This window comes from Myotis daubentonii, chromosome 4, assembly GCF_963259705.1.
Source record: "Myotis daubentonii chromosome 4, mMyoDau2.1, whole genome shotgun sequence".
NCBI classification, from domain to species: Eukaryota; Metazoa; Chordata; class Mammalia; order Chiroptera; family Vespertilionidae; genus Myotis; species Myotis daubentonii.
The window spans coordinates 17,124,618-17,151,290 of record NC_081843.1 but is presented as its reverse complement, the minus strand read 5'-3'; the positions used below and the strand labels follow the sequence as shown (position 1 = coordinate 17,151,290).

At 49.6% G+C, this 26,673-nt stretch overlaps 1 protein-coding gene and 1 pseudogene across 1 annotated transcript in view; both read right to left on the bottom strand.

Moving 5' to 3' along the window:
- SEC14L5 (SEC14 like lipid binding 5) overlaps positions 1-16,623 on the bottom strand; it is a 44,019-nt gene extending 27,396 nt beyond the window's left edge. Inside the window, exons 1-2 of the mRNA XM_059693091.1 lie at positions 16,408-16,623; positions 15,639-15,753 (exon numbers count right to left, since the gene is read on the bottom strand). Of these exons, the coding sequence (XP_059549074.1) occupies positions 15,639-15,701 (63 nt within the window). The 5' untranslated portion in view covers positions 15,702-15,753; positions 16,408-16,623. The remainder of the gene's footprint in view (positions 1-15,638; positions 15,754-16,407) is intronic.
- A 5,793-nt stretch (positions 16,624-22,416) lies between these two features.
- LOC132232339 (phosducin-like protein 3) lies at positions 22,417-23,166 on the bottom strand (annotated as a pseudogene).
- Positions 23,167-26,673: the final 3,507 nt, after the last annotated feature.

Sequence of the window (26,673 nt, the reverse complement as noted above, 5' to 3'; positions counted from 1 at the left end):
GGCACCCAGCGTTTTCCTTCTCCAGACAAGACTTGAATGGTGGCACGGTACAGGTTTGGCAGAACAGAACACAGCTCCTTCCCAGCCCTTTCAGGGGGCTCTGCTGGCACAGATGCAGGAGGGAGGCAGGGTGGCCAGCCGCACCCCACCTCTGTAATGGGCAGACAGATGCTGGCATGTTTTGAAAGTATAAGGAGGGAAAGGAGTACATGCTTCAGAATTGGTCAGGCTCAGTTGAGTCTCTTCTACTTTCTCACTGGGTGACCTTGGGCAAGTCACTTGCCCTCTCTGAGGCTCTGTTTCCTCATCTGTAATGTGAGGATGTTACCAGATTGTGTCTCAGAGTCGTTGGCACTCATCGAGCCCTGACTCTGCTGTTCCAGCTGTGTGTATTCTTCCATTTAATCCTCTGATGGCATCCTCATTTGACAATGAGGAAACTGGGGCCCAGAGAGGCTAAGTAACTTACCCAAGGTCACACAGTGCAAAATGGTGAACCCGGATTTGAATCCCAGGCTGGCTCAGCTTTCACTCCCTCAGGAACCCCTTGCTCAGCAGCAGGGCGTGTTCTCCCAGGAAACTTGGAAACAGAGCCAGGCTTTGCCCCTGGGGCATATACTCCTTTCCCTCCTTATACTCCTAAAACATGCCAGCATCTGTCTACCCATTATAGATGTGAGGCCTCGCCGGCTGCTCTGGCTCCCTCCTGTATTTGTGCCAGCAGAGCACTTCGAAGGGGCTGGGAAGGAGCTGTGTTCTGTTCTCCCAAACCTGTGCTGTGGTCATAATTTCTTTCTCCACTCTCAGTCATTCAACTCTCGCCAGGCAGTGGCCACACTGCCCCTGAGCTTCTCCACTTCCACTGATTGCTCATCAGTCTCTCTCCTGTTCCCCAGATGAAAGGACATCCTTAGAACAGGCCTGGACGCCCAGACCAGATCCCACACTCCGTACTGTGGCCTGCCAGGCCCTGGGAGATCTGTCCCACCAGCCCACCTCCCACCCCAGCCTCCTTCACTCTGCCCTAGTCAGGCCAGCCAGCCTCGTTGTGTCTAGAACACACTGTTATGGGTTGAATTGTGCCTCCACATCGAATAAAGCTCATGTGTGGAAGACCTAACCCCCAGGACCTCTGAATGTGACCTTATCTGGAAGCAGGGTTGTTGCAGGTGTAATTGGATAAGATGAGGTCATACTGGAGTAGGGTGGGCGCTAATCCAATATGACTGGTGTCCTTATAAAAGGGGAATGTGGACACACACACACACACACACACACACACACACAGGGACGCCACGTGCAGATGAAGGCACTGATCGGGGTGATTCCTCTACAAGCCAGAAATACCAGGGGTTACCAGCAACACGAGAAGCCAGGAGAGAGGCCTGGAACAGCCTGTCCTTCAGAGCCCTCTGAAGAAACCAACTCTGCCGACACCTTGATCCTAGACTTTTAGCCCCCCAACTGAGAGATAACAAGTTTCTGCTGTTTAAGCCCCCAGTTTGTGGAATTTCGCTGTGTCAGCCGCAGGAAGCAGCTTGTTCCTGCCCAGGGCCTTTGCACTAGCTGTTTCCCCTGCTTGGAACACTGGTCAATTCACTTGGCAGTGAACGGGGAGGGGGAGGAGCCACTGGGGCTCCCAGGTGGTAGGAGACCAGGATAAGGAGTGAGGAGATGCCAGGCTTCAGGACTTGTCTGTCTCTGCTGGTCCCTCTTCCTGGGACGTCCCCCCTCCATGCCCCTCCTCCCCCCACAAGGCTGCCTCCTTCCCTGTTCATTTACTGGAGAGCCCTTACGGCACCTTTTAACCACACATACTACTCACTTGCATATACGAGCCAAAGGCCTGGGCTGCGTGCTTTTCAGCACACGGACCTCACACCCGCATCATCTCAGTTCTTGGCACACAATAGGGGCTCAAAGAAATGCCAACGAGCAGAGAAAGAAATAACATAAACTTCTCACCGAAGTCCCCAATTGCCCGAGAGAGATGTTGGTGGGGAACGATAGGCCCCAGCTCAGCGCACGCAGCCAGCGTCACTGGCTAACTTCCTGTCATAACAAGCCTCTTGTTAGAAGAGCCCCATCTGGAGCCCCAGATAACAGTGGGGAGGCATGGCGGCTGATCAGCAGTGGACAGGCGCTTGGGCACAGCTTACCCTGCCTGTGCAAGGGAAGGCGCTGCCTTCTTCAAGTAAGCAGTGGCTGCTCCAACGACAGAGCCGCCCCCGTAGGCCTTGGGGGCTCCCAGAGCTCAGGCTCCGTCTGGAAGGCAGGGGCCCCGAAATAAGGAGTCAGTCCATCCTCAGGCCAGTGCTCCAGTATCAGAGGGCTGTCAGCTGGTCCAGTGTCTGGCACTGTTGTGACTGACATTCACAAAATGCTAACTGCATCATTTCGTCCTCACAATGCCCTGATGAGATGGGAGCCCTTGTTTCCCCATTTTACAGCTGAGCAAGTTGAGGCTTGGGAGGACATTGCACTGTCGCTGGAAGTGGCAGGATTGGAGCCAGGGCCGGCTGACCCAGACCCCAGCCCTGAACCACCCTGCCCTGCCTCTAGGACATCACAAGTGTGGGTGGTTTGGAGATGCTGAGTCCCACTGACCTAAACCCACAAATTAAGGGCCCTTTGCCTTGAGCACATCACAGGGTCGTAGAGAATCACAGGGTGTACAGAATCAAAGAGTTCACAGGCCCCAACCTGGTTGGAAACCAGCTCACTCGGCGAGTGTTATCCCTGCCTAAGAGCCTCAGATGCTGACGGCTGTCCCCACAAATCAGGCCCGGGCTTCTCCCTGATGGACAAACACATGGTCTAGGCCCCTATGGGACACAAGGCAGCAGAGGATTGAGTTACAGCCCTTCTGCCAGGCGGTTGGGAAGGGACACCCACGCCTGCCAGCTGAGAAAGGAAGCTGATCCAAGGCCGAGAACCCACTCCTGGGGCCTCAGATGGGCCAGGCAGAAACTGGTGAAAACTTCCACTGAATGTCTCCCTTATGCCCCCGCTCCACATGGACACACTTAGCATGTGGAGATGGGGGGCTGGAGTTAGACAGCCCTGGACTCCTAGCTGAGCTGGATGACCTGGAGCACAGCAGGTCCCTTCTCCCCGGCGGGACCCTCTGTAAAGTGGACCCTCCCATGAGCATTCACAGTACCTGTTTCCTTCCTCTGAGAGTCACAGCTGCTGAAGTGAGAAGTCATCAGGCCCCGGCAGTGGGCTTGCTCACCTCTGATCCCTGGTGCTTTTTTTTTTGTTTGTTTTGTTTTTTGTTGTTAATCCTCACCCGAGGATATCTTTCCATTGATTTTTAGGGAGAGTGGAAAAGAGAGGGAAAGACAGGGAGAAACAACTATGTGAGAGAAACACATCCATTGGTTGCCTCCTGCACACGCCTCAACCAGGGTCTTGGCTGGGGAGGAGCCTGCAAGCAAGGAACATGCCCTTGACCAGAATTGAACCCAGGACCCTTTGGTCTGCAGGCCAATGCTCTATCCACTGAGCCAAACTGGCTCAGCCGCTAGGGCAATCCCTGGTGCTTTGAAAAACACCTAGCTCATAGTTGACACTCAATAGACATTTACATGATGAATGAATGAATGAGTCGGTAAGGCCTTGGACTCTGGGGCTTGGGTTCAAATCTCTGCTCAGCCTCTGACCAGCTCTGTGGCCACACAAAGAAGTCATCAAGCTCTCAGTTCCTCAGTTCCTCGGTTCGTTTGTTAAAAGGAGATTAAGAAAAGCGTCGACCTTGCTGAGTTGTCCAGGCAAATAAAGGAGTCCGTTTTGGTAAGGGGCTGAGAACAGAGTCTGGCACATGGTTCATTCTACATAAGCATTTGTTAAATAAATTTAAATTTTTAAAAAGAGCGAGAGTCTATAAAGTACAGGAAAGCTATTTCTGCTAATCACTTGACAGCTGCTCCCTCCGCCTCCCTCCTTCCTTCCTGCTCTTCCTCATGCAAATTCAAATGAAGCTGGAAGCAATAACCCAAACCTTTCACGGAAAATGTGGAAAAATACCCAAATTCTACCCAATACGCCACCTTCCTCTTGTGCTACAGGCTGGATTCGGGGCACTGACCACCCTGCGGCCACCTCGAGAGCCTTCCTTGTCCACCCGCCAGCTTTCCCTGCAAGCCTGGGAGGCCCCAGGACAGAGAGGTATCAATCCTTTGGTGCCCTCAACTCTTCTTTTTTAATTGAGATGTGATTCTCATACCATAAAATGCCCCCTTTTAAAGTGTACAATACAGTGGGGGTTTTTTTAAATTTTTTTCTTTATTGATTAAGGTATTACATATGTGTCCTTATCACCCCATTGTATTGTACAGTGAGTTTTAGTACATTCACAAAGTTATGCAGCAATCACTACTGTCTAATTCCAGAACATTTGATCACCCTAAAAAGGAACTCCATACCCATGGGTGGTCACTCCCCAACCCCCTCACCCCAACCCTCAGCAACCACTAATCTACTTTCTATCTCTGTAGATTTACTTTCTCTAGACATTTCATATAATTGGAATCATACAACATGTGGTCTTCCGTGGCAGGCTGCTTTCACTGAGCTGTTTTTGAGGTTCATCCATGCTGTAGCAGGTTTGAGCGCTTCATTATTCTTCATGGCTGAGTAATCTGCCATTGTCTGGATCCCCAGCTTTGGCCAAGTTGCTTAATCAGGGCTTGGTGAATGAGCCATCAGACACCCACCCGGTGGCAGCAGTGTCATCCCAGCTGATGAAGGGAAGTAGGCCTTCATTATTCTGGAAGCCTTCTGCAATCACTGCCACATGCATCTATACCAGCGGTTCTCAACCTGTGGGTCGCGACCCCTTTGGGGGTCGAACGACCCTTTCACAGGGGTCGCCTAAGACCATCCTGCATATCAGATATTTACATTACGATTCATAACAGTAGCAACATTACAGTTATGAAGTAGCAACAAAAATAATTTTATGGTTGGGTCACAACATGAGGAACTGTATTTAAAGGGCTAGAAGGTTGAGAACCACTGGTCTATATAAACAGCTATACCCAGATGGCCCTGTAGCTGAAAAACCTGCTGCTGTCCTGGTCAAAGCCAGCTCAGGAAGCCAGCTCAGGAGACAGAAAGGACCCAGACAGAGGGTCAGAAGGACCCTGTAGCAGGGCATCCAGACACGGTGAGGGGGAATGTCTGGGTCGCGGTGGAGGGGCCAAGACAAAGCACAGGGCTCAGACGCCACCTCTGACACTTGCCGGCTGGGTGACCTCAACTGAACCCCTCTGAGACTCAGATTCCTCAGAAACAGGGTATTGAGGATGATGGCACTTCATAAGGGTTGCTCTAAAGATGAAAGGGAGATACTATGTGTAAGGCATTTGGTACAGAGTAAATATTTTAGGGCTATCAATCAACAGAGACTTAAATAGGTATTTGTACACCCATGTGCATAGCAGCATTATCCACACTAGCCAAAAAGTAGAAACAAACCAAATGTCCACTGATGGATGAAGGGATAAACAAAAGGTGGCCTATCCATACAGTGGAATATTATGCAGCCATCAAATGAAATGTAGTTCTGTTCCATGCTGCAACATGGATGAACCTCAAACATGATGCTAAGTGAAAGAGCCCAGACACAAAAAGACAAATATTGTATAACGAGAGGCCCGGTGCACAAAATTTGTGCACAGGGGAAGGGTATCCCTTAGCTCTGCCTGCACCCTCTCACAATCCAGGACCCCTCAGGGGATGTCCGACTGCAAACCGGACATCCCTCTCACAATCCGGGACCACTGGCTCCTAACTGCTCGCCTTGCCTGCCTGCCTGACCACTCCTAACCACTCTGCCTGCCTGCCTCATTGACCCTAACCACTCGCCTGCCTGCCTGATCACCCCTAACTGCTCACCTACCTGCCTGATTGCCCCTAACTGCCTCTGCTTCGGCCCCCGCCGCTGTGGCTTCATCCTGAAGGACATCTGGAATGACATCCAGAAGGTTGTTCGGCTGTCCGGTCTAATTAGCATATTATGCTTTTATTATTATAGATTCCACTTATATAAGGTACCTGGAGTAGTCAGGTTTACAGAGACAGAGAGCAGAATGGTGGTTACCAGGGGTTAGGGGGGAGGAACAGGGAAGTTAGTGGTTAATGGGTACCAAATTTCATTATGGGAAGATGAAAAATTTGTGGAGATGGATAGTGGTGATGGTCGCACAACATTGTGAATGTATTTAATGCCACTGAACTTTAAAATGGTTAAAATAGGAAAATGTTGGGTTATGTATATTTTGCCACAATTTTTTCAAAAAAAGAGTAAATCATCTCCTAGGTGGTTTACAGCCCTACTAGAAGCATTGTTCATGATGTGGGTTAGGATAGCATGCCTATGTTTATTTGGTTATAGTCAACACCTCTGTCTCTATGTCTGTTTTCTACACCACCGGATTCCCCAGTGCCTCCTACAACCTGGGACACTGGAGACACCCAGCCAATATTTGTGGATCAATGCCAGGAAGGAAGGAAGGAAGGAAGGAAGGAAGGAAGGAAGGAAGGAAGGAAGGAAGGAAGGAAGGAAGGAAGAAAGGAAGGAAGGAAGGAAGGAAGAAAGGAAGAAAGGAAGGGAGGGAGGGAGGGAGGGAGGGAGGGAGGGAGGGAGGGAGGGAGGGAGGGAAGAAGGAAGGAAGGAAGGAAGGAAGGAAGGAAGGAAGGAAGGAAGGAAGGAAGGGAGGGAGGGAGGGGCAGGTGCTGGGGGGGGGGGCAGGAAGCTGGAACGCTCATCACATGTATACCTAGAAGAGCAGATGGAGCAGAACAGGTCCCACATGTCAGCAGGCGTGGGCTTCTGTATAACCCGCTGGTGCACTGCAGCCCAGAGGTAACCTGTGCCTTGTGTTCACTGTGCACTGTGGAGAGCTAAGTTCCGGAAGGTGCTTCATGCACAGGTGCGTAATGGCTGATAGCTCCCCCCTGGTCACGATAGCAGTTTCTCTGCAGCGATTGGCCAGTGAATTTTCCAGAACAAGGTGCAGATGAACAGTTTTGCCTGTTTTTCGCAGGCTCCCGGTCCCAGGGCTGCAGCATGGGGCACAGTTAGCACCGCCTAATAATTATTCGTTTCTGCTTCTGTTCACTCCTCCCTTTGCCTGGCTGGGACCGTGCCTCCTCATGAGGTCATGCCATCAGAATGCCTGGCCTCTGGGGCACTGGGGGAGTACACAGCCTGGCTGCCCAGCCCAGCAACTCACACTATCCTGCTGTGGCTCTCGCCCAGGGTGGGGGGCGGGGCAGGGGAGCCCTCCTCCTCTGAACACGCTCCCTGCCCACAGATTTCCAAGATCAGCTGGTACCCCGGAAGGTTCCTGGAGGGGTGAGGCAGCAGCAAGGCAAGCCCGGGGAGTCTTGACATTTAGCTGTATATCAGGATCATAATGAGAGGGAAACGCTATTTTAGAACTTTCCAAGTGTCTCCGGAATGCACCCGACCTCCACCCACACTCTGGGATAGAAACCCCCACTGATCCACTTGTGGGCAGCCAGGGGATCCTCCTAAGCCCTAAATCTGATCATGTCACTCCCCTGCTTCAAACCTTCCAAACTCCCAAAGTCCTTGGAGAGATCAAATGACCCACCGGTCACTTTCTGACTCTCACTGGGGCCCAACCTCACCGCATCCATTTCTTCAGAGACAAGGTCTGTCCCCGTGCGTCTCCTCCCCTCAGCTAGGCTCTGCCCGGCTGCCTTCAAGACCCTCGGCTGGTGGCTGGTGACTAGTTCTTCCCCCATTACAAAGCATCCTTCATGCCGCTTACCTGGTCTCTCTCTCTCTCTCTCTCTCTCTCTCTCTCTCTCTCACACACACACACACACACACACACACACACACACACCCTGCAGTGCCAGCTCTATGTGGACAAAAAGGATCATGTCAAGAAAACCAGGTCAAGACAGAACTGGAAGACACATGGTCTCCGCCTTCCTGAAGCTTACTTTAATGAAAAAGACCCATTTAAACGAGTAAACAAGCAAATTCCATATAAAATGAACAGAATACTGATGCATTCAAAAAAGTACTAGGAATCAGCTCTTTCATAGCCCCTGCACCTAGCCCCGTGCTTGGCACACAGTGGACACTCAGTGTTTGTGGGAGGCACACGCACATGCGTGCACGAACTAGTGCATGTGTAAACTAACGAAGGAGGACCTAGTGTATTCATTTCAGGGCCCCCTGAAATCAGAAGACCACCTTTCTGGGCTGTGGATCGCCTCTGTTCTCCCAGCCCAAATCAGAGCGCCCCAGAGCCCTGTAAGCAATCCAGGGTGGAAAATATTGCTTCTCTTAATCTGTTAGCAACGGATCAGATGACAGGCCTCGGGGAACTAATTTAAACTCATTTAAATAAGGCCCCTGCTGCTTTATTAAAACTACACCCATAACAACAATTTCAACTGTGCCTGCCCTTGGCCTGGACTGCAAGGATTTACCTTCAGAGGCTGCGCCTTAGTAATAACCCATTTGCTAAATTACACGCTGCTCATCAATACAAAAAGCCAGGGCTTTAAATATTTTAACACTTCATTGCTGACGGCAGCCCTCACCTCCCAGCCCTTCCCCCCGCATGGAGAGCGTATTGCTTAGGAAATTCTACTCCGCGCCATCGTCCTTTAGGTTTGCAGAATCTGAGATGACTTGACACCATAGGGGTTTTGAGTCCCACAGGGACCCCGGGGCAGGAAAAAAAGGCGGCCAGGTCATTCCTGAAGCCGCAGAGGTCACTGGTGCACAGATGTCCACTGAACATCAAGCCAGAATCCAGCATGTCTGGCTGTGAGCTCAGGCTATGGGGTCAGATTCCCTAATCAGTGGTTCTCAGCCTTCCTAATGCCGCGACCCTTTAATACAGTTCCTCATGTTGTGGTGACCCCCAACCATAAAATTATTTTCGATGCTACTTCATAACTGTAATTTTGCTACTGTTATGAATCGTAACGTAATTATCTGATATGCAGGATGTATTTAAGCGACCCCTGTGAAAGGGTCGTTCAATCCCCAAAGGGGTCGCAACCCACAGGTTGAGAACTGCTGCCCTAAGTTCAAATCTCTGCCATTTACTAAGAGTTATGGGCTGAATTGTGCCCACCCCCCCAAAAAAAAGAAGTCCCCCCAAATACCTCAGAATGTGACCTTATTTGGAAATAGAGTCTTTAACAGAGGTAATCGAGTTAAAATTAGGTCATTCCTTATAGATCCAATATGACTTATAAAAGGGGAAATTTGGACACAGAGGTGCACACAACCACAGGGAATACGCCACGTGAAGATGGGAGTTATGCTGCCACGGCCAAGAAACTACCAGAAGCTAGGAGAGAAACCTTCCTGGCACCTTCAGAGTGAGCATGGCCCTGCTGGCACCTCGAGCTTAGACTTCTGGCCTCTAGGACTATGAGACACTGACTTCCTGTTGTTCTGCGCTATCCAGTTGTAGCACTTTGCTACCCAGCTCTAGCAAAGGACACTGCCTAAGGGACAGGCTCCTTAACCTCCCTAAGCCTCGGCCTCCTCTGCTGCTGCTGCCAAGGCTGCTGTATAATACCTGCCTCTCAGCTGCTTAAAGGGCTGGGGGCACAGAGGGCCCAGTAAACGCTCTCAGGCTATGCAGGCATCAGCTGCCCCCCAGAGGCCACGGTCTATGGGGAGGGGGGTAGCTGTACCCCCTTTGCAGGGTCCTGATGGGGTGCAGGCATTCTGGACACAGTCTTGATGGTAACTGCTCCATCACAGAGGTGATCCAGAGAGTAGGAGAGAGAAATGTCGATGTGATATCGAAACATAACTTCAGATCCTCAGCTTTGAGAAATGGCAGAGCTCATGGTTGGGAATATAAATTTGTCTGGTCACTCGGATGTGGTAAAAACAGCTGAGTTCATCCAAAACTTTTCCTGGCACCTGGCCCAAACTGAGGGCAAGTGTTTAAATCCCCTCATGTTTCCTTTGTGACTTCGGGTAATTCATTCATCCCTTCTGTGCCTCAGTTTCCTCATCTGTAGCATGGGCTACCCACCAAACCTATCTGATGGGGTGGTTCTGAGAAGTACATGAATTAATATTTGAAAGGGCTCAGAACAGTTCCTGGGACCTAGGAAGCACTGTGTGCGGGTCTGTTAAAAAAAATTTTAAATTGAATCTTCCCAAACCCACCAAATCACCACCACCATTCACACCAGGTATTTCTTTGGGAGAAATATGTTCACACAAAAACTTGTACATAAATGTTTATAGCAATGTTATTCTTGGTAGCCCCAAATTGGAAACAATCTAAAGTCCATCAAGATAGCCCTGACTGGTTTGGCCCAGCGGATGCAGTGTTGTCCTGCAGACTGAAGTGTCCCAGGTTCAATTCCAGTCAAGGGCATGTACCTTGGTTGTGAGCACATGCCCAGTAGGGAGTGTGCAGGAGGCAGCTGAATCAATGTTTCTAACTCTCTCTCCCTCTCCCTTCCTCTCTGCAAAAAATCAATAAAATATATTAAAAAAAATAAAGTCCATCAACTGATGAATGGATAAACAAATGTATCCATCCATACAATGGAATATTATTCAGCCATAAAAAGGAATAAAGTTCTCAGTCACACTGCAATGCGGATGAACCTTGAAAATAGTGTGCCAGTCACAAAAGACCACATATTTTATGATTCCATTTATATGAAATGTCCAAAAAGGCAAATTTATAGAGACAGAAAGTGGATTAGTAGTTATCTAGGGCTGGGCAGAATGGGGTAGATTATGGGATGATGACTAAAGAGTACAGGTTTCCACCCAACTGGTGTGGCTCAGTGGATTGAGCATTGTTCCATACACCAAGAGGTCACCAGTTCAATTCCCAGTCAGGACACTTGTCCCAGTTGCAGGCTTAATCCTCAGTGGGGGGCACGCAAGAGGCAGCCAATCTCTCTTCACTGTTTCTATCTCTCTCCCTTCCTTCCTCTAAAATAAATGAAAACATTTTTTTAAAAAGAGTACAGGGGTATTTTTTTGTGGGGGAGGGATGATGAAAATGTTCTAAAATTGACGGTGGTGCCCTAGCCGATTTGGCTCAGTGGATAGAGCATCAGCCTGAGGACTGAAGGGTCCCGGGTTCAATTTCAGTCAAGGGCACATACCTGGGTTGCAGGCTTGATCCCCAATAGGGGGTGTGAAGGAGGCAGCCAATCAATGATTCTTTCTCATCATTGATGTTTCTATCTCTCTCTCCCTGTCCCTTCCTCTTTGAAATCAATAAAAATATGTTTAAAAAAATTGACAGTGGTGATGGTTGTACAACTCTATGAATACTAAAAACCACTAACTTTTACCCTTTAAATGGGTGAATGGTACAATATGTGAGTTATAGCTTAATAAAGCTGTTGCAACAATAAATAATAATAATAAATCTGCCCTGCCAGTGTGGCTCAGTGTTTGAGCATCAACCTATGAACCAGGAAGTCACAGTTTGATTCCTGGTCAGGGCACATGCCTGGGTTGCAGGCTCAATCCCCAGAGGGAGAGGGTATGCTGGAGGCAGCTAATCAATGATTCTCATATTGCTGTTTCTCTCTCTCTCCCCCTCTCTCCTCCTCTCTGAAATGAATAAAAATATATTTTTAAAAAGTAATAAATCTAAATAATATTTCATAAGCATTAACAATGTACTAGGCCCTGTCCAGGCACCCACATTTCTTTATCTTTTTTTAAAATTGATTCTAGAGAGAAAGAGGAAGGGAGAGTAAGAGAGAGAAACATTGATGTGCTATCGAAACATCGATTGGCTACCTCCTACAGGCTCCCTACTGGGGATCGAATGTGCCCTAACCTTTTGGTGCATGGGATGATGCTCAACCAACTGAGCCACACCAGCCACAGCCCACATTTCTTCGTTGAATCGTCACTTCAACTCTCTGAAGAGCTAGGCCTTTAGTATCTCTATTTTCCAGGTGAGAAACTGGAGCGAGAACCCAACTGGCAGAGACATTTGGGTAGAGAGCCCAGAAATCCAAATCCATCCACGACAGGCTGTGGGCTGACCAGAGTGGCCTTCAGGACTTAAGTGACCACTATCCACAGCCCAAGACAAGGCCTTTGTGTTCTATGACAGGGATCTCCACAAAGACCCACAGGCACACACCTCCTGGTACCCACATTCAAAGGGAGCAAGGACCCTCTCCAACCTTGGATCAGGCAGCTGCCTCCATTGCCTTCATTACTTTCCTCTGCTTACCAATACAACCCAAGCTCATTTTTTTTTTTTTTGGCTGTTGTTGTTTTGTTTTTCAATATATTTTTATTGATTTCAGAGAGGATGAGAGAGATAGAAACATCACTGATGAGAGAGAATCGTTGATTGGCTGCCTCCCACACACCCCACACTGGGGATCGAGCCGTGCCCGCAACCCGGGCTCATGCCCTTAGCCAGAATTGAACCCAGGACCCTTCAGTCTGTAGGCTGACGCTCTATCCGCTGAGCCAAACTGGCCAGGGCCAAGCTCATTGTTTTGAACCAAACAATAGAGAGGGCTATCAAGAAAGAAGAAAGGAAAGAAGGAGGAGGAGGAGGAGGAGGAGGAGGAGGAGGAGGAGGAGGAGGAGGAGGAAGAGGAGAATAAAGCAAAATTCCCCACTGGAATCCCACCCATCAGAAACAGAATTGAGTTAAATTTTTGAAATCAAAGAAAAAAATTTAAAAAAAAATAAAATTTTAATCTAGGGGTTGACAGGTTGCTTCAGTGCTATTTTTTAAACCCTCACCTAAGACATGGTAATTTATTTTAGAGAGATGGGAAAGGAAAGAGGAAGAGAGAGAGAGAAACATCAATCAGTTGCCTTCCCCAACCAGGGACCAAACCCTCAACCTGGGTCGCTCCAACCCACTGAGCCACACCGGCCAGGGCTGCCTCAATGCTATTTTGTAACCAGTTCCACAGGCCCAATTTCAGTTTTTTTTGTGTGTCATCACTTGGAGACTTTGAAGAAGTGAGGGAGGCTTTGATTCTCGAGTCAGTTTTGTTAAACAGAGAAACCAAAAGGCCAGTTGGTCTGGTCACTCGGATGTGGTGAAAACAGCTGAGTTCACCCAAAACTTCCCTGGCATCTGACCCAAACTGAGGGCAAGTGTTTAGCTGAGAAACAAAGACGGACATTAAGTGCAGAAAACCCCTTTTGTGCCTACACAGCGGACAAGTTATGTTGAGTTATGCAGCTATTTGGGGGACAATGATGTTTTGTAAACAGTTGGCAAAGTGGCTTTGTCAGGGATGTTACAGCGGTTTGGAGTCTTTTCACTGACAAAAACTATATGGAAGATAAGGTGATGTGGCATTAGAAAAATATGTATAACTTAAATTAGAGCAAACATAGATAACAAATATCTGAAAACCTTTGTTTCCTACTGCACCCACAAGCGTCTGTACATCAACACCTAGAGACCGTTGGACGCTAGGGAGTTAACTAAAACCTGTCTTCATTTATGGACCACAAAGCCTGCAAAATAGGCTTACCATAGTCCAGAAAAGGTGCCATGGGTACATTACTTGTCTTGTTAATACGGTCTTAAGTGCTACAGACATGCTTTGTTTTAAAATGCCGTGATTGTAAATATTTTTGAGACTCCTAAACATGCTAAGTTAAATTTACAATTACTAAGCCCATGCAATAAAAAATTATTCGTTTCCCATGCTATTGTTATTTGTCTCTGCTCTATGGCAGAGGACCACCGGCCGCTGCATTGTCCCAGAAGGGTGGGGACAGTGTCTCTTTTCTATTGAGGAAATGAATGAATGAACAAATGAGTCCTAGAGTCTTAGAATATGTGAGCTGCCAGGCGCCTCAGAGGACAATTGTTTTTATTTAGCCGTCATTTATTGTCTGCTTAGTATGGACCAGGCCCTGCACTGGGTCGGACACACACATTAATCATCTTTAATCCTCATGACAGTCTTATGAGGTGCATATAACCATCCCCGTTTCACAAATGAAGAAACCAAGGCTCAGAGAAATGCAGTGACTTCCTGAAGACACAGCCAGAGCACTGCGGAGCTGTGATAGGGACCAGGGCTTCTGACGGCATGTCCCCAAATCTCTCCATCACCCGCTGGTGTCCCACCCCTCTTACAAATGAAGAAAAGTCACACAGCCATGGGCAACAAAAATAACTCTAACAAAAACAATAATAGCATCTGATCTGTGCCAGATCCTGCATGAAAAGCTTTACATATATTGACTCATTTGCTCCTCAGCAGGATGCCCAGATTTGGAAACTATGTAATTCTCATTTTACTGATGGGGAGTGGAGGCTCAGAGAGGCTAAGTAACTTGCCCAAGGTCACCAGCTAGTCAGTATGCCCCCTGCTTCTTTCCTGACGTGGAACTATCTACACGTAACAGCACAACATGATGGAAGATTTTTTTTATCCTTTATGAGACTATAAATACCTCTGTAGGTAGGATCATAGACTAAGATCAGGCAGGACACATACAGAGGGTGTGTGAATGGAAGGAGGACCCTGGGGAGTGTTGTGGTTAAAATTATGGCTCTGGAGATCTCCCTGCTCTACCTCTTCCTAGCCACAGAACTTGGGGCCGTCCTGTCACATGTCCAAGCTTCCGTTTAGTGGAGATAAAATGAGAATAATGTGAGCTATTGGGAATTAAATGTATGTTTTTACACATATTCTTTTTTAATGTTTTTTTATTAATTTTTAGAGAGAGAGGAAGGGAGAGAGAGAGCGAGAAACATAAATGACAGAGAGCACCATCTATTGGCTACCTCCTACACCAGCGGTCCTCAACCTGTGGGTCGCGACCCCTTTGGGGGTCGAATGACCCTTTCACAGGGGTTGCCTAAGACCATCGGAAAACACATATATAATTACATATTGTTTTTGTGATTAATCACTATGCTTTAATTATGTTCAATTTGTAACAATGAAAATACATCCTGCATATCAGATATTTACATTACGATTCATAACAGTAGCAAAATTACAGTTATGAAGTAGAAACGAAAATGATTTTATGGTTGGGGGTCACCACAACATGAGGAACTGTATTAAAGGAAGGTTGAGAACCACTGTCCTACACACTCCCTACTGGGGATAGAGTCTGCAACCAGGGCAGGTGCCCTGACCAGGAATCAAACTGGCAACTGGTACATGGGTTGACACTCAACCACTAAGCCACACCAGCTGATCTTTACATCTATTCTTTGTGTTTACTGTACATACTGTACACCCTCAGTGAATGGCTGCCATCATCATCATCCTCATTAGTGCACTTATTATTATTACTATTATTATCATTACACAAAATGACAGCAGTGACTTAGCTGATTTCCTTGTTTTATGTCAGAGAATCTTAAGACAAGAGGACATGTAAGCTTCAACAAGGAAAAGAAAGAAAGACCTTGTGTTTTGTCAGTGGGCAAGGATTCCAGAAGTTGTAGGAAAGGTAGGATGGCCAGGCTGAGGGGTCACTGGTTAGAAACTGAACCCACCAGGTTAACCAATAATTCCCTCTGATCCAGGGACTGAGGGGTTTTCTTTCCTTCCATCATAGCTGACCTCGTGCACCCTCCAACCACCACACAGGACCCAGAGAATCAGGAGTCACTCACCGCCATGACCAGCTCGAACGGGTACTTGTAGATGCGGACAGGAGACTGGTACTTCTGCACCATGTTCACACGGAAGCGCCAACAGAAGCCACTCAGGTAGAAGTGAGCACAGAGCCTGGGAGACAGGTGACTGCTGAGTGGCAGCTCCCTCCACATGAAGCAAGAACCTACCCGCTGCTCCACCATGCGAGAGGTAGGCCCACCCCCTCTAGCCCCACCCCCAAATCTCCCAGCCCTCAAAGCAAAGGACGCAATGTAATCCCCAAGGTATCCTCAGCCAGGCCCCAGCACTCACCCTCCAAGAGCAATCAGTACCCCAAAACTTTCTTTGGTCTCTACCCCTTCGCATGGAGGCCCCCAGAAGCACCCTCACTAGCACTCACATGGAAACACACATTCGCCATTCTTACACTCCCAGAATTCACCGCACGTACCCCATAACTCGCCACATCCTCCAAGAATCACTGTATCTTCCCTCCCATTTCCTCCAAGATACCTCGACACACGCAATCTTTACCAAATTTCGCACACACTGTCTCTGTCTCACACACATACACACACGTGCAGGACTCTCCTCCCACGTGGGCCACCCTTGCACATGCACGTAACTTTCACACGCACTCAGTTCCCTGGAGCATGCACCTACCCAACTCTACCCACACACACAATTCCTCTTGTGCACACAGACGTCCACACACACACACTGGTGCGCACATGCAGGAGACAAACACAAGTATGCACACTCGCATGCACGAAAGGGCCGGCTCACCGTCGCTGTCAGTCTGTGGGGACACAGCCCGGGGCAGCGAGGAACTCAGCCCGCCAGGGACCTCGTAGCCTCCTGGCTCCGAGCGCAGTGCCTGGGGCGAGGCCGGACCACAGTCGCCGAGCCTGGAGAGTCCAGCCCTACGCACCCTGGGGCCGAGATGGCCCGGGAAGGGCCTGCGGGTCGGGAGCGAGACCTGCCGGGCGGGAGCGGTCCAGGACCCGGGACAGCAGAGATCCTGGCCCGGCCCCGCCTCTGGACTGGCCCCGCCCATTGGTGGTCCTGCCCACGTCCCCTCCCAGATTCACCCGGATCCCTGATTGGTCCAGCCGCTTCCTGGCCCCGCCCCCGTCTTAGCCCCTCCTTTCATTTATTTCTCTTGTTTGACCACGCCCCCAGTCCGGCTCTTCCTCCAGATTGGCCATACCTCGCTTGGGCCGCGCCCCCTTACCGGTTTCTCCCTTAAAGCACACAACCTCGGGAAAGGCCCAACCCCAGGAAGAGCGCCCCAAGGCTCCACCCCCAGCCTAGCTTTGCCTCGAGGGACCCTTGCCCCGCCCAATGCCTCCCCTCCTAGTACAGTTTACACTTGGCCTCTTCTGTAACTAGATCAACCTGCTGCTTGGACTCTGAGCTCCACTCCTCCCACTGGTCTCCTCTCAGTGCCCTCACGGTCCTGCTCCCAAGTCCCACCCATGCATCATTCATTCACTCTGCAAACATTTACAGAGCACCTACTAAGTGTCAGGCACTTCCAGGCACTGGAGAGTCATCAGTGTACAAAAGAGACAAAATCCTTGCCATCGGAGAGTTTACATTCCGAGATTGGGGCTGCGGTGGGAGACAAATGTTAAATAAATAAGGCAAATACATAGTATGTGAGTTGGTGAAAAATGCCAAAGTGAAAAATATAAGCAAGGGAGGGGCTCAAGAAACAAGTGGAATGAGGGTACAATTTAAAACAGGGTGGACTGGCGTCTCCGTGGGAGGGTGACAGTTGTCCCTCATCCTCACCCAAACCCTTACAGCCATCCCAGGACCCCCAGGAACCCAGCTTCTCTTCCATAAGCCCCTCTTTCTCTCCCCATCTGTTTGGCCTGAAGGAGCCAAGAAGCTGGCTGAGAACAGCGTTGCCATCGTGTATTTATTAGACATTTACTGAGCACCTCCTATGTGCCAACACTGGGTGACTTTACCCATTCACAAGGGGGAGTCCGACAGATGCACATGCCCTTGTGTGGCTCACAGCTCTGGGCAGGGAGTGGGTGTGTAGGGAGGCAGACACTCGGTTTCACTCTGATACTCAGCCCCTGCTTTGTTCCTAGGTTGTATCACATTCTATAATATTTTTATTTATTCATTCACTTTACTTACTTGTGGATTATTGATTGTCTCTTCTAGGAGGCTGTGAGCTTCGCAAGGTTGGGACCATGTCTGTCTTGTTATCCGCCCCCAGGCACATAGGATCTTCTTTTAATTACAGTTGACATTCAATATTGCTTTATATTAGTTTCAGGTGTACAGCATAGTGGTTAGACCAGTGGTTCTCAACCTTGGCTGCGCATTAGAATCACCTGGGAATCTTTTTAAAATCCTGATTTCTGGGCCTCGTCCTCCGGAAATTCTGTGGGGCCACAACATTAGTAACAAAGAAACAGAATTTCCGGAGGATGCGGCCCAGAAATCAGGATTTGAAAAAGATTCCCAGGTGATTCTAATGCGCAGCCAAGGTTGAGAACCACTGGGTTAGACAATTATGTAATTTAAGAAGTGATTCCCCCGATAATTCTAGTACCCACCTGACAATGCATGGTTATTACAGTATAATTGACTATGTTCCCTAAGCTGTACTTTACATCCCCGTGACTATTTTGTAACTACTAATTTGTACTTCTTATTCCTTTCACCTTTTTCACCCAACTCCCTGAGTCCCGCCCCCATCTGGCAGCCCTCAGTTTGTCCTCTGTATCTATGAGTCTGTGTCTGTTTTGTTCATTTATTTTTTCTTTAGATTCCGTACATGAGTGAAATCATATGGTATTTATCTTCCTCTGTCTGACCCAGGCATTCAGGATCCTGCTGGTGACCTGTGGCCAGTACGTTTTCTTGTTTAGGGCTATGAAAGGTTGAAATGGAGCGCAAAGTTCCCATGCCTGCCACAAGATGGCAGCAAACGACAGTTCATGGCTCCTAGGTGACTTGGGGAGCCTGGTCCTGGGATGTTTTGCTGTACCTGGACTCATCAAGGAAACTCGCGTGCTTTTCCTGAGTGTCCGTGCATGTACGTAGTGAGCATTAACACAAAGCTATAATGATGGCACGAAAGGCGTTAAGTTGCACAAAGTAACCACAGAACGGATGTTTGCACCTGGAAGGATGGGGCGGCAGTAGTCTGCCCCAAACTTTCCAGCTCCCTGCAGCAGGGTGCATGTTAATATAGATTCCCGGGGATCTGCTGGATGCCGGGCATCCCAGGATGCTCGGAGTAAAAGCCGACCCTGGGGAAGAAGGTGGTGCGCTCCTAAGTGAGGGCGGTCTGCTCATAAGAGCTCCTCCCAGATGTGGGCGTGTTTCCACGCCCATTCATTCTCTTTTCGCTCTGCCTGAATCTTCCCCGACGCCCCAACCCACACGTGCCTCCTTTGCCACAGAAGGTGACAGCTTGGGGGAGCAGCAGCGGAGGGGGCCAAGCAGAGCCAAAGGCGCCGAGGAGAGGCCCTGAGACTGCGGAAGAGGGGCTGGGTTTCCTGGCTCCATCAGCCCAACCGGTGAGGGCATGACCCTGGATGGGGGGAGGGGTGCAACAGTGGGTGGGTATAGAGAACTCAAGGTGGAAAATGGGGCCCAGAGGCGAGTGAGAATCTAACTTCTTCCTGCAGGCCAAGGGAAGTAACTTAATCCCACCACCCACCTCTGGTTACCTGTTATGACCACTGTTCTACTAATTATCCTGCCATTTATGGAGCACTCATTGGCACTTGCTGTACTAGGCATTATTCTAAGGCCGTAATGATGGGATTCTAAGGCTGTGATGATGAAAATGTTTTGGGACTCCATAGAGGTGCTGGTTGCACAGCATTGTGAATGCACTAAATGCCACCAAATTGTACACATCGAAATGGTTAATTTTACGTTATATGACTATCACCTAATTAAAAAAAAAAAACTTTTTCAGGTCACAACTATTTTAATCTTCATTTTAAAGACAAGGAAACTAAGCACAGAGAGGTTGAGTAACTTCCTCAAAGTCACACAGCTAGTAAGAAACCCAAACCCAGGACTCTGGTTCTCCAAAGCCTTCTTCCCTCAGGGCTGGAGCTGAAGTACCTAAGATGTGCTTTCCCAGCCTGAGCTGAAAAGATAGCCAGGCATCCTGGGCCCTGGACTGAGGAGGTGCCAGAAGGATGGGGTGAGTTGAAGTCAGTCCCAGGGACAGGCCCTCCAAGCTCTTCCTACTTTCTGTTTACTACTTGTCCTGTGGGAATGACCAAGCCAAAGCTGCCTCATAGTGAGTTGTGTTTTGAAAACTCCAGAAACACCCCATGTCTTTGAATACCTCCCCTGCAGGAAATTTAGCCATTGGTGATGCATTTATTTGACTAAAACACTGGGCCCAATACTAACACAGCGGCTCCTGAAAGGTGTCCTGAAGGGAAATGTTCTCAGTTGATATCAAGAGCAGGTGGCATGAAGAGGCGGGTGGAGTGAGAGAGTCCAGAGTCCAGACCCCTGTGGGACACAAGTGGTCCTAGATCTGGTTCCTGTAATACAGACGGGACCTGGGATAGTGCTGAAGCTAAAGAAAGTTGGGTATGTTTTGTGTTAAAATGCACATAACAGCCGAAACCGGTTTGGCTCAGTGGATAGAGCGTCGGCCTGCGGACTGAGGGGTCCCGGGTTAGATTCCGGTCAGGGGCATGTGCCTGGGTTGCGGGCACATCCCCAGTGGGAGGTGTGCGGGAGGCAGCTGATCGATGTTTCTCTCTCGTCGATGTTTCTAACTCTCTATCTCTCTCCCTTCTTCTCTGTAGAAGATCAATAAAATATATTTTAAAAAAAATGCACATAACATAAAATTTACCATTTTTAAGTATACAATTAAGTGGCTTTTAATACATTCACAAGGTTGTGCAACCAGCACCACTATCTACTTCCAGAACATTTTCATCACCCCAAAAGGAAACTCGGTCCCTTTATGCAGTCACATCTTCCTTCCACCAGCCCTTGGGACACCCCCCTCCACCGTGCCCCCCAATCTGCTTTCTGCATCAATCTCATTTGTCCCAGGCTGCCTCTGCATTCCTTCGCCGGAACCCTCCACACCCACACACACACCCCTCCCCACCTCAGAGCAGAGCTCAGAGGCCTCTTGGATTTGGGAACCTGGTGGGTCTTAAGAGTCAATGGCAGGGCAGGCAGCTGTGTTCAGGTGTGCAGGCTGTAGCTTGTACAACTCAATGCAGAGGTCCTCGTCATTAGGTGGCTTAGCTTGAGCAAGAGGCAGAGTCTGGGGGAGCCTGACCAAAGGGGCTGCACAGCCAGGCCCCACCCACTTTGACCCCCAACCCACCTCCAAGTCAAGTCACTTCCACAAATGCTGCTTCGCTGCTCTGGATTCCACCTGGAGCTGCATGTGCGGTCAGGGTCCAAAGGTGAGCAAAAGTCTCTCTAAGCCCCTAGGTCAGTGGTTCTCAACCTTCTGGCACTTTAAATACAGTTCCTCATGTTGGGCCCCAACCATAAAATTATTTTCGTGGCTACTTCATAACTGTAATGTTGCTACTGTTATGAATCGTAATGTAAATATCTGATATGCAGGATGGTCTTAGGTGACCCCTGTGAAAGGGTCGTTCCTGCCAAAGCGGTCGCGACCCACAGGTTGAGAACTTCTGCCCTAGGATCTCCCAATGAGGAGGGAGGGGGCCAGGAAGAAGAGTAAGGTGGTGCAGGGGAGTCCCGTGTGCTTGGGAAGGGGCTGGGTTGCAGAGTGGTGCGTGGTGGGTGCTGGAGTCAGGTGACCTGGGTGTGCATTCTGGCCCCGCCACATCCAGTGTCTCTGCAGTGAAGGTGGCCATAGTGGCTTCTCCTTTAAAATTCGGGGAACATGGAAATTGTTCAGCCTTTAAAAGGAAGGACATCTGACAGATGCTACAACACAGATGAAGCGTGAAGACATGCTACGTGAAAGAAGCCAGGCACAAAAGGGCAATTATCATATGGCAATTTTGTCATTTACATGAGGCCCCTAGAGCTGTCGAATTCATAGAGACAGAAAGTAGAATGGTGGTTGCCAGGAGCAGGAAGAAGGGGGAGTGGGGAGTTAATATTTAACGGGTGTGGAGTTTCAGTTTTGCAAGATAAGAAAGTTGTGGAGATGGATGATGGTGATGGTTGCACAACAATGTGAAATACTAAATGCACTGAACTATGCACTTGAAATGGTAAGTTTTGTTATGTATACTTTTCCACAATAATAAAAAAAATAGGGGTAAATAGTTCCAGCTTGGAAGGGGGGACCATCTCCCATGGGACTTTGTTGAGGGGCTGGCATTTGAGATGGTGCAGTGTAGGAAAGTGATAACTCTGTTTTATTGAAACATAATTTTCACACCATACAATCCATTCATTTATGGGCTACAAGTCCATGGTTTCTATATAATCACAGGATGCTGCAATCATTCCCTGGCAATGGCCTCCTGCATCCTGAATTCGCATCACTCCGAACTCTGCCTCAGTCAGTGCTCAGTGATTGCACAGCCTTGTTCACTTCTCCATGTGTCTGTGTGTCTCAGATCTCACTCTGCCCCCACCCCTCTCATCATGCCAACAGCTGGTTTTTATTTTTAAGAAAATGTTATTAATTTAAAAAGAGTTCTAAGAAATTCAAGAAGATTCCCAGCAGCGATTATTCCTGAGAACTATGAGATTTGAAACATAATTATAAAAACCAAAAGGATTCATTTCTACTTTTTTATTTAAAAGAAAAAATCCAGATGATCTGTCACATCAAGAAAGCTCAGCACGTTACCTGGGCACAGCCTCAGTCAACCTCGGAATCGCCGCCCCTGCTTATGGGCACGGAGCTGCACCCCGAGGACAGTCAGGCGTCTTTAACTGGCTTCTTAGGGTTTTCCTCCAGGTCTGTCTTGATTGGTCCAGACTCAGACAATGTCCACTCCAATTCATCTATTGTCAGGTTCATGTCGCCAAACACTAGAGGTCCCATAAACTGAGCCTTGTTAGCGCCTTCAGCGTGAACAAATACTGTGGGCAGATTCCTGTCAGGGTAATTGATTGGGTGTGCAGGTTGCTGAAATGGCCTTGATAAACTTGACATCAGGGAACTTCCCGGCAAGTCCACTGAAGAGCCGGTGTCTCAGGGAGGAGAGGGGAGTCCCTTGTTTGTAAAGGTGCAGGGTCACCCCCAAGCCCTCTCCAGCTTTGGTAACTTCCTGAACATAATCCTTTCCTGGGATCTCCAAACCTTCTCCACATTTATTCCTCAGTTGGGTGGCTCTCCCCTCAGCCAGTCTGCTGCCTATACATGTCAATAGCTTGTCCATCTTCCTCGTTCAGTTCGTCATCATTATCCTCCAATTATCCCAGAGTCATATCTTCATATGTTTTCACAACTGACGGCTGAAGGACTCGCTGCTTCTCCTCTTCTGCCTCCTTTTCCAGTTCGTTCAAACCTTCCTTCGAGGGTAAGATGCCCTTTTCTCATGAGATGTCATTCCTCGGTGTCTGCATTGGGTCCTGCATCTTGTCTCAGATATCTCAAGCCAGGCCGGGTCCCTCCGTTCTCTTCCGCTCTGTCTTTCTCTTATAAGGACACTTGTCATTAGATGCAGGGCCCACCCTAGATCCAGGACGATCTCATCTTGAGATCCTTAACTTAAGGATCCTTAAAGACCCTTTTTCCAAATAAGGGTACATTCCCAGCTTGCAGGGGGTTAGGACTTGCACTTACCTTTTGGGGGCCACCATCAGCCCACTGCAGGGTCCAGCTTGCCACTGCACCCTGGGTTGATTAGCCTCCTAACCTCTCACCGCCCCCCCATTTACGCCCCCCTCCCCCCCAGCTCTTCCTCATGCCCTGATCCTGTGCCCTGGGGTTACTTCAAAAGCAAAGTCTTTGTACCCAAGCTCATTAGGGGGAACTGGGCCAGGGCAGCTGTAGACTCTGAGTCCCCCTGGTTGGAAGGGGGATGTGTCACTGTTGCCTTTTAGCAGATTAGATGTGACAACAACCCGCCATCCTGGGTCAAGCCCGCTGGAAGCTGCTTGGAGTGGGGAATAGAGATGGGAACCAGCAGAGGAGGGGCAGGGCTGTGATGTAATAGTCAGAGGTCTGGGAGAGTGAAGGAGGTTGGACACGGTGCTGGAGCTGGGCTCTAACAGAAAGAGGTGAGCTCACATCACGACGCTGCCCATCCAGCTGGAGTCAGACCAAGGGCTAGGCAGGTGGAGGGGTGGCCATAGGCACCCAAAGCTATATTCGGCCCCATCAATAGAGCAGACCCCAAGGGACACCCCCAGTCAGTCCCTGAGGCCCCAGCTGTCCAACCAACCCCCCAGGCTGACTCTACCTGGGGCAGAGGCCAGGGTCCTAGGATGTCCACTTCTTCATGCCTGGACCCAGGCTGACTCTCTGGATCCTCCCAGTGAAATAGCAACCAGTCACATGTGGCCATTTAAATTAATTAAATGAATATGAATGCATCATATATTTATATAAATAATAGCAAATACAACATAAACAGTAACATTAAAAATTTAGTTGTACCAGCCACACTTCAAGGGCTCAGTAGCCACAGGCAGCTAATGCCTCCCAGGTATGGGTGGAATATTCCGGTCACGGCAGGAAGTCCCAGGGGACAGGGCTGCTCAGGAGTCGCCCAGACCAGCAGAGGATGGGTGCTTCCTGGGGAACAGGATGGACTGGGCCGGGCGGGGGTGGAAGAGGGACCCCGGGCCAGGAAGAGGGGGTGTTTGTTCAGAGCTGGCTTGTGTTGACTCATCAGTCCTGGAGGTCTGGGCCCGGGCGAGGGATTAAGCCTTGAGCCAGTGACCTGCGAGTGGCCTGGGAAGGCAGAGCATGGAGGCTTGGCTCCCTGGGTCCTGGGCAGGAATGTTTCATCTCAGCAGACAGAGCGGACAAAGGGCCAGGCAGACCCAGACCGAGGCAGGCAGACGGGAGGGCAAAGTCATCGAGATATGGAGGCAGCTCTATTTTAATCACAGTTGGCAACAATACAACACCCAGTGGTGGCGACTTCCTTTTTTCACTTATATACCCAGGCTTCCTTCCTTGAGACGCCTATACACCCGTCACATTCCTGACCCCTGTCTACCCTTCCAGACTATGACAGGTGCATTATGTATCAGCCACTCCCCCATTGATGGACACGTAGGTTATTTCATTTCTGAAAAATGTGGTTGTCTGCTTGCATTTTTCTCCCTTTCCCTTCCCAGACTGGGCTGTATCTTGTTAGCGGCTGTATCCCCAGGGCTGGGCATACAGTAGGTGCTCCATAAATGGATAAGTAAATGTATAGAAGGCACTGTGAGGACAAGAGGTGGAGATCCTGCCCTAATTCCCATGGAAATGTCAGTGATGTGCAGGAGGGAGGATGGTGAGGGAACTGGGGGTCCCTCCTTCTTAATCAGGGCTCCAAACGCCCTCAGCCTGTAGTCTGGGGGCTTTCCTCACAGGGTCCCGGGGACCCTGCTCCATGACTTTGTCTGCCTGGAGTGCTCTGTAACTGGGGACCTGGCGACAGCTGTCATTTTCCACCCACAAGTGGCCTCAAACTTATACTGTCCCCCCATCCCTCCCCAGCCCTGGTCCTCTGCAGCCAGCTCTCCGAGGGCAGGAACCTGTGTCTGCTGTGCTGGACCTGTATCCTGAGTGCCTAGCACAGGACTTGTCACATAGCAGGTGCTCAATAAATTTTTAATGAATGAACCCTTTCTCTTCTACCTTAGTTCTGACTCAGGATCTACTAACCCTTGGTTTGTTCTCCTCTGGGGACCTTCCCTGTAACCACCCCTGTATGCCAACCCTCTCGTTCATTTATTTAGCAATGACATTGAGTACCTACTCTGTGCCAAGCACCCTGCTGAATGGCGGTGAAGGTGGGGACAGGGTGCTGGCTCAGACTGTAGGGTTTAAATTCCGAGTCTCCTCGTGGCCACCTTGGGCAGGCAGGGAATGTCTTGGAGCGTCAGTTTCCATGTCTGAAAAATGGGAGAGGAAGAGGGCAGTTCATCATCTCCGTGGTGGTGATGGCTTCACTGTTGGGTGTTTACGTCAAAACTCGTCAGTCGGCACACTTTACGTGCACTTTGTTGTATGTCCTTCATACCTCAATACAGCTGGAGAACAATACCAACCCCCCAGACCAGCACTTAGCACGGGCCTGGCACATAGTAAATGCTCGACAAAAGTGGTTGAAGTCACTGAATCCTTTTAGGATCCCACGGAGCAGGCTCCCCTGCCCCCATCTTACAGATGGAGAAACCGAGGTTCAGGGAGGTAAAGACATTTCCCCAGGGGGACACAGCTAGGAAGTAGAGGAGCTGGGGCTTGACCTCTAAGCTCCTTGGTTCTTCTTCATGTGACAGAAGGAGAAACTGAGTTTTAGAGCAGTTAAGCCACCTGCCTAAGGTCACACAGTTGGAGACACGGCAGAGCCAGGATTCAAACCCAGGTTGGCTTAAAGGTAAAACCCGATTTTATTCTGTTTTGCCCCTTGGCACCTGGTCTGTCCATCACTCAGGCCCCCAGCCTCACAGAGGAATGGAATCCTCACCTCCTGACCTGGGATCCCCAGGGGCTGTCACGTCCAGGACGCTGGCCCCAGAAATGCAGCCCTACCGGTCTGGCAGACGTGAGCCCTGGCAGGGCCCTGTGAGGCAAGCGGGTGGGAGGAAGTAGGCTTGGGAGGAAGTAGGCTTAGGCGTTGAGGGGAGGACGGGAGTTTTGGGGTTGGGCAGCCGGTCCTGCGGGGATCCCAGGCCTGGCAGAGCCAGTCTGGCCCCACCCAGCTCCATCCACGCTCTGCCCTGACTGCGTGACCTCTCTGCTGGGCGGCACTCCCAGCCTGGTCCGAGAGGCCCAGGGACGGGCTGGAAACGAGGTGTCCGAGGTGTGGGACAGATTGTGCCGGAAAGCGGCCCAGGGTGCACACTGAGGCCTAGACCTGCGAGATGGCCGGGTGGGGTAGTATGCTGGGTCTGAGTGGGTGCTGCCCTGTGGGTGAGGCC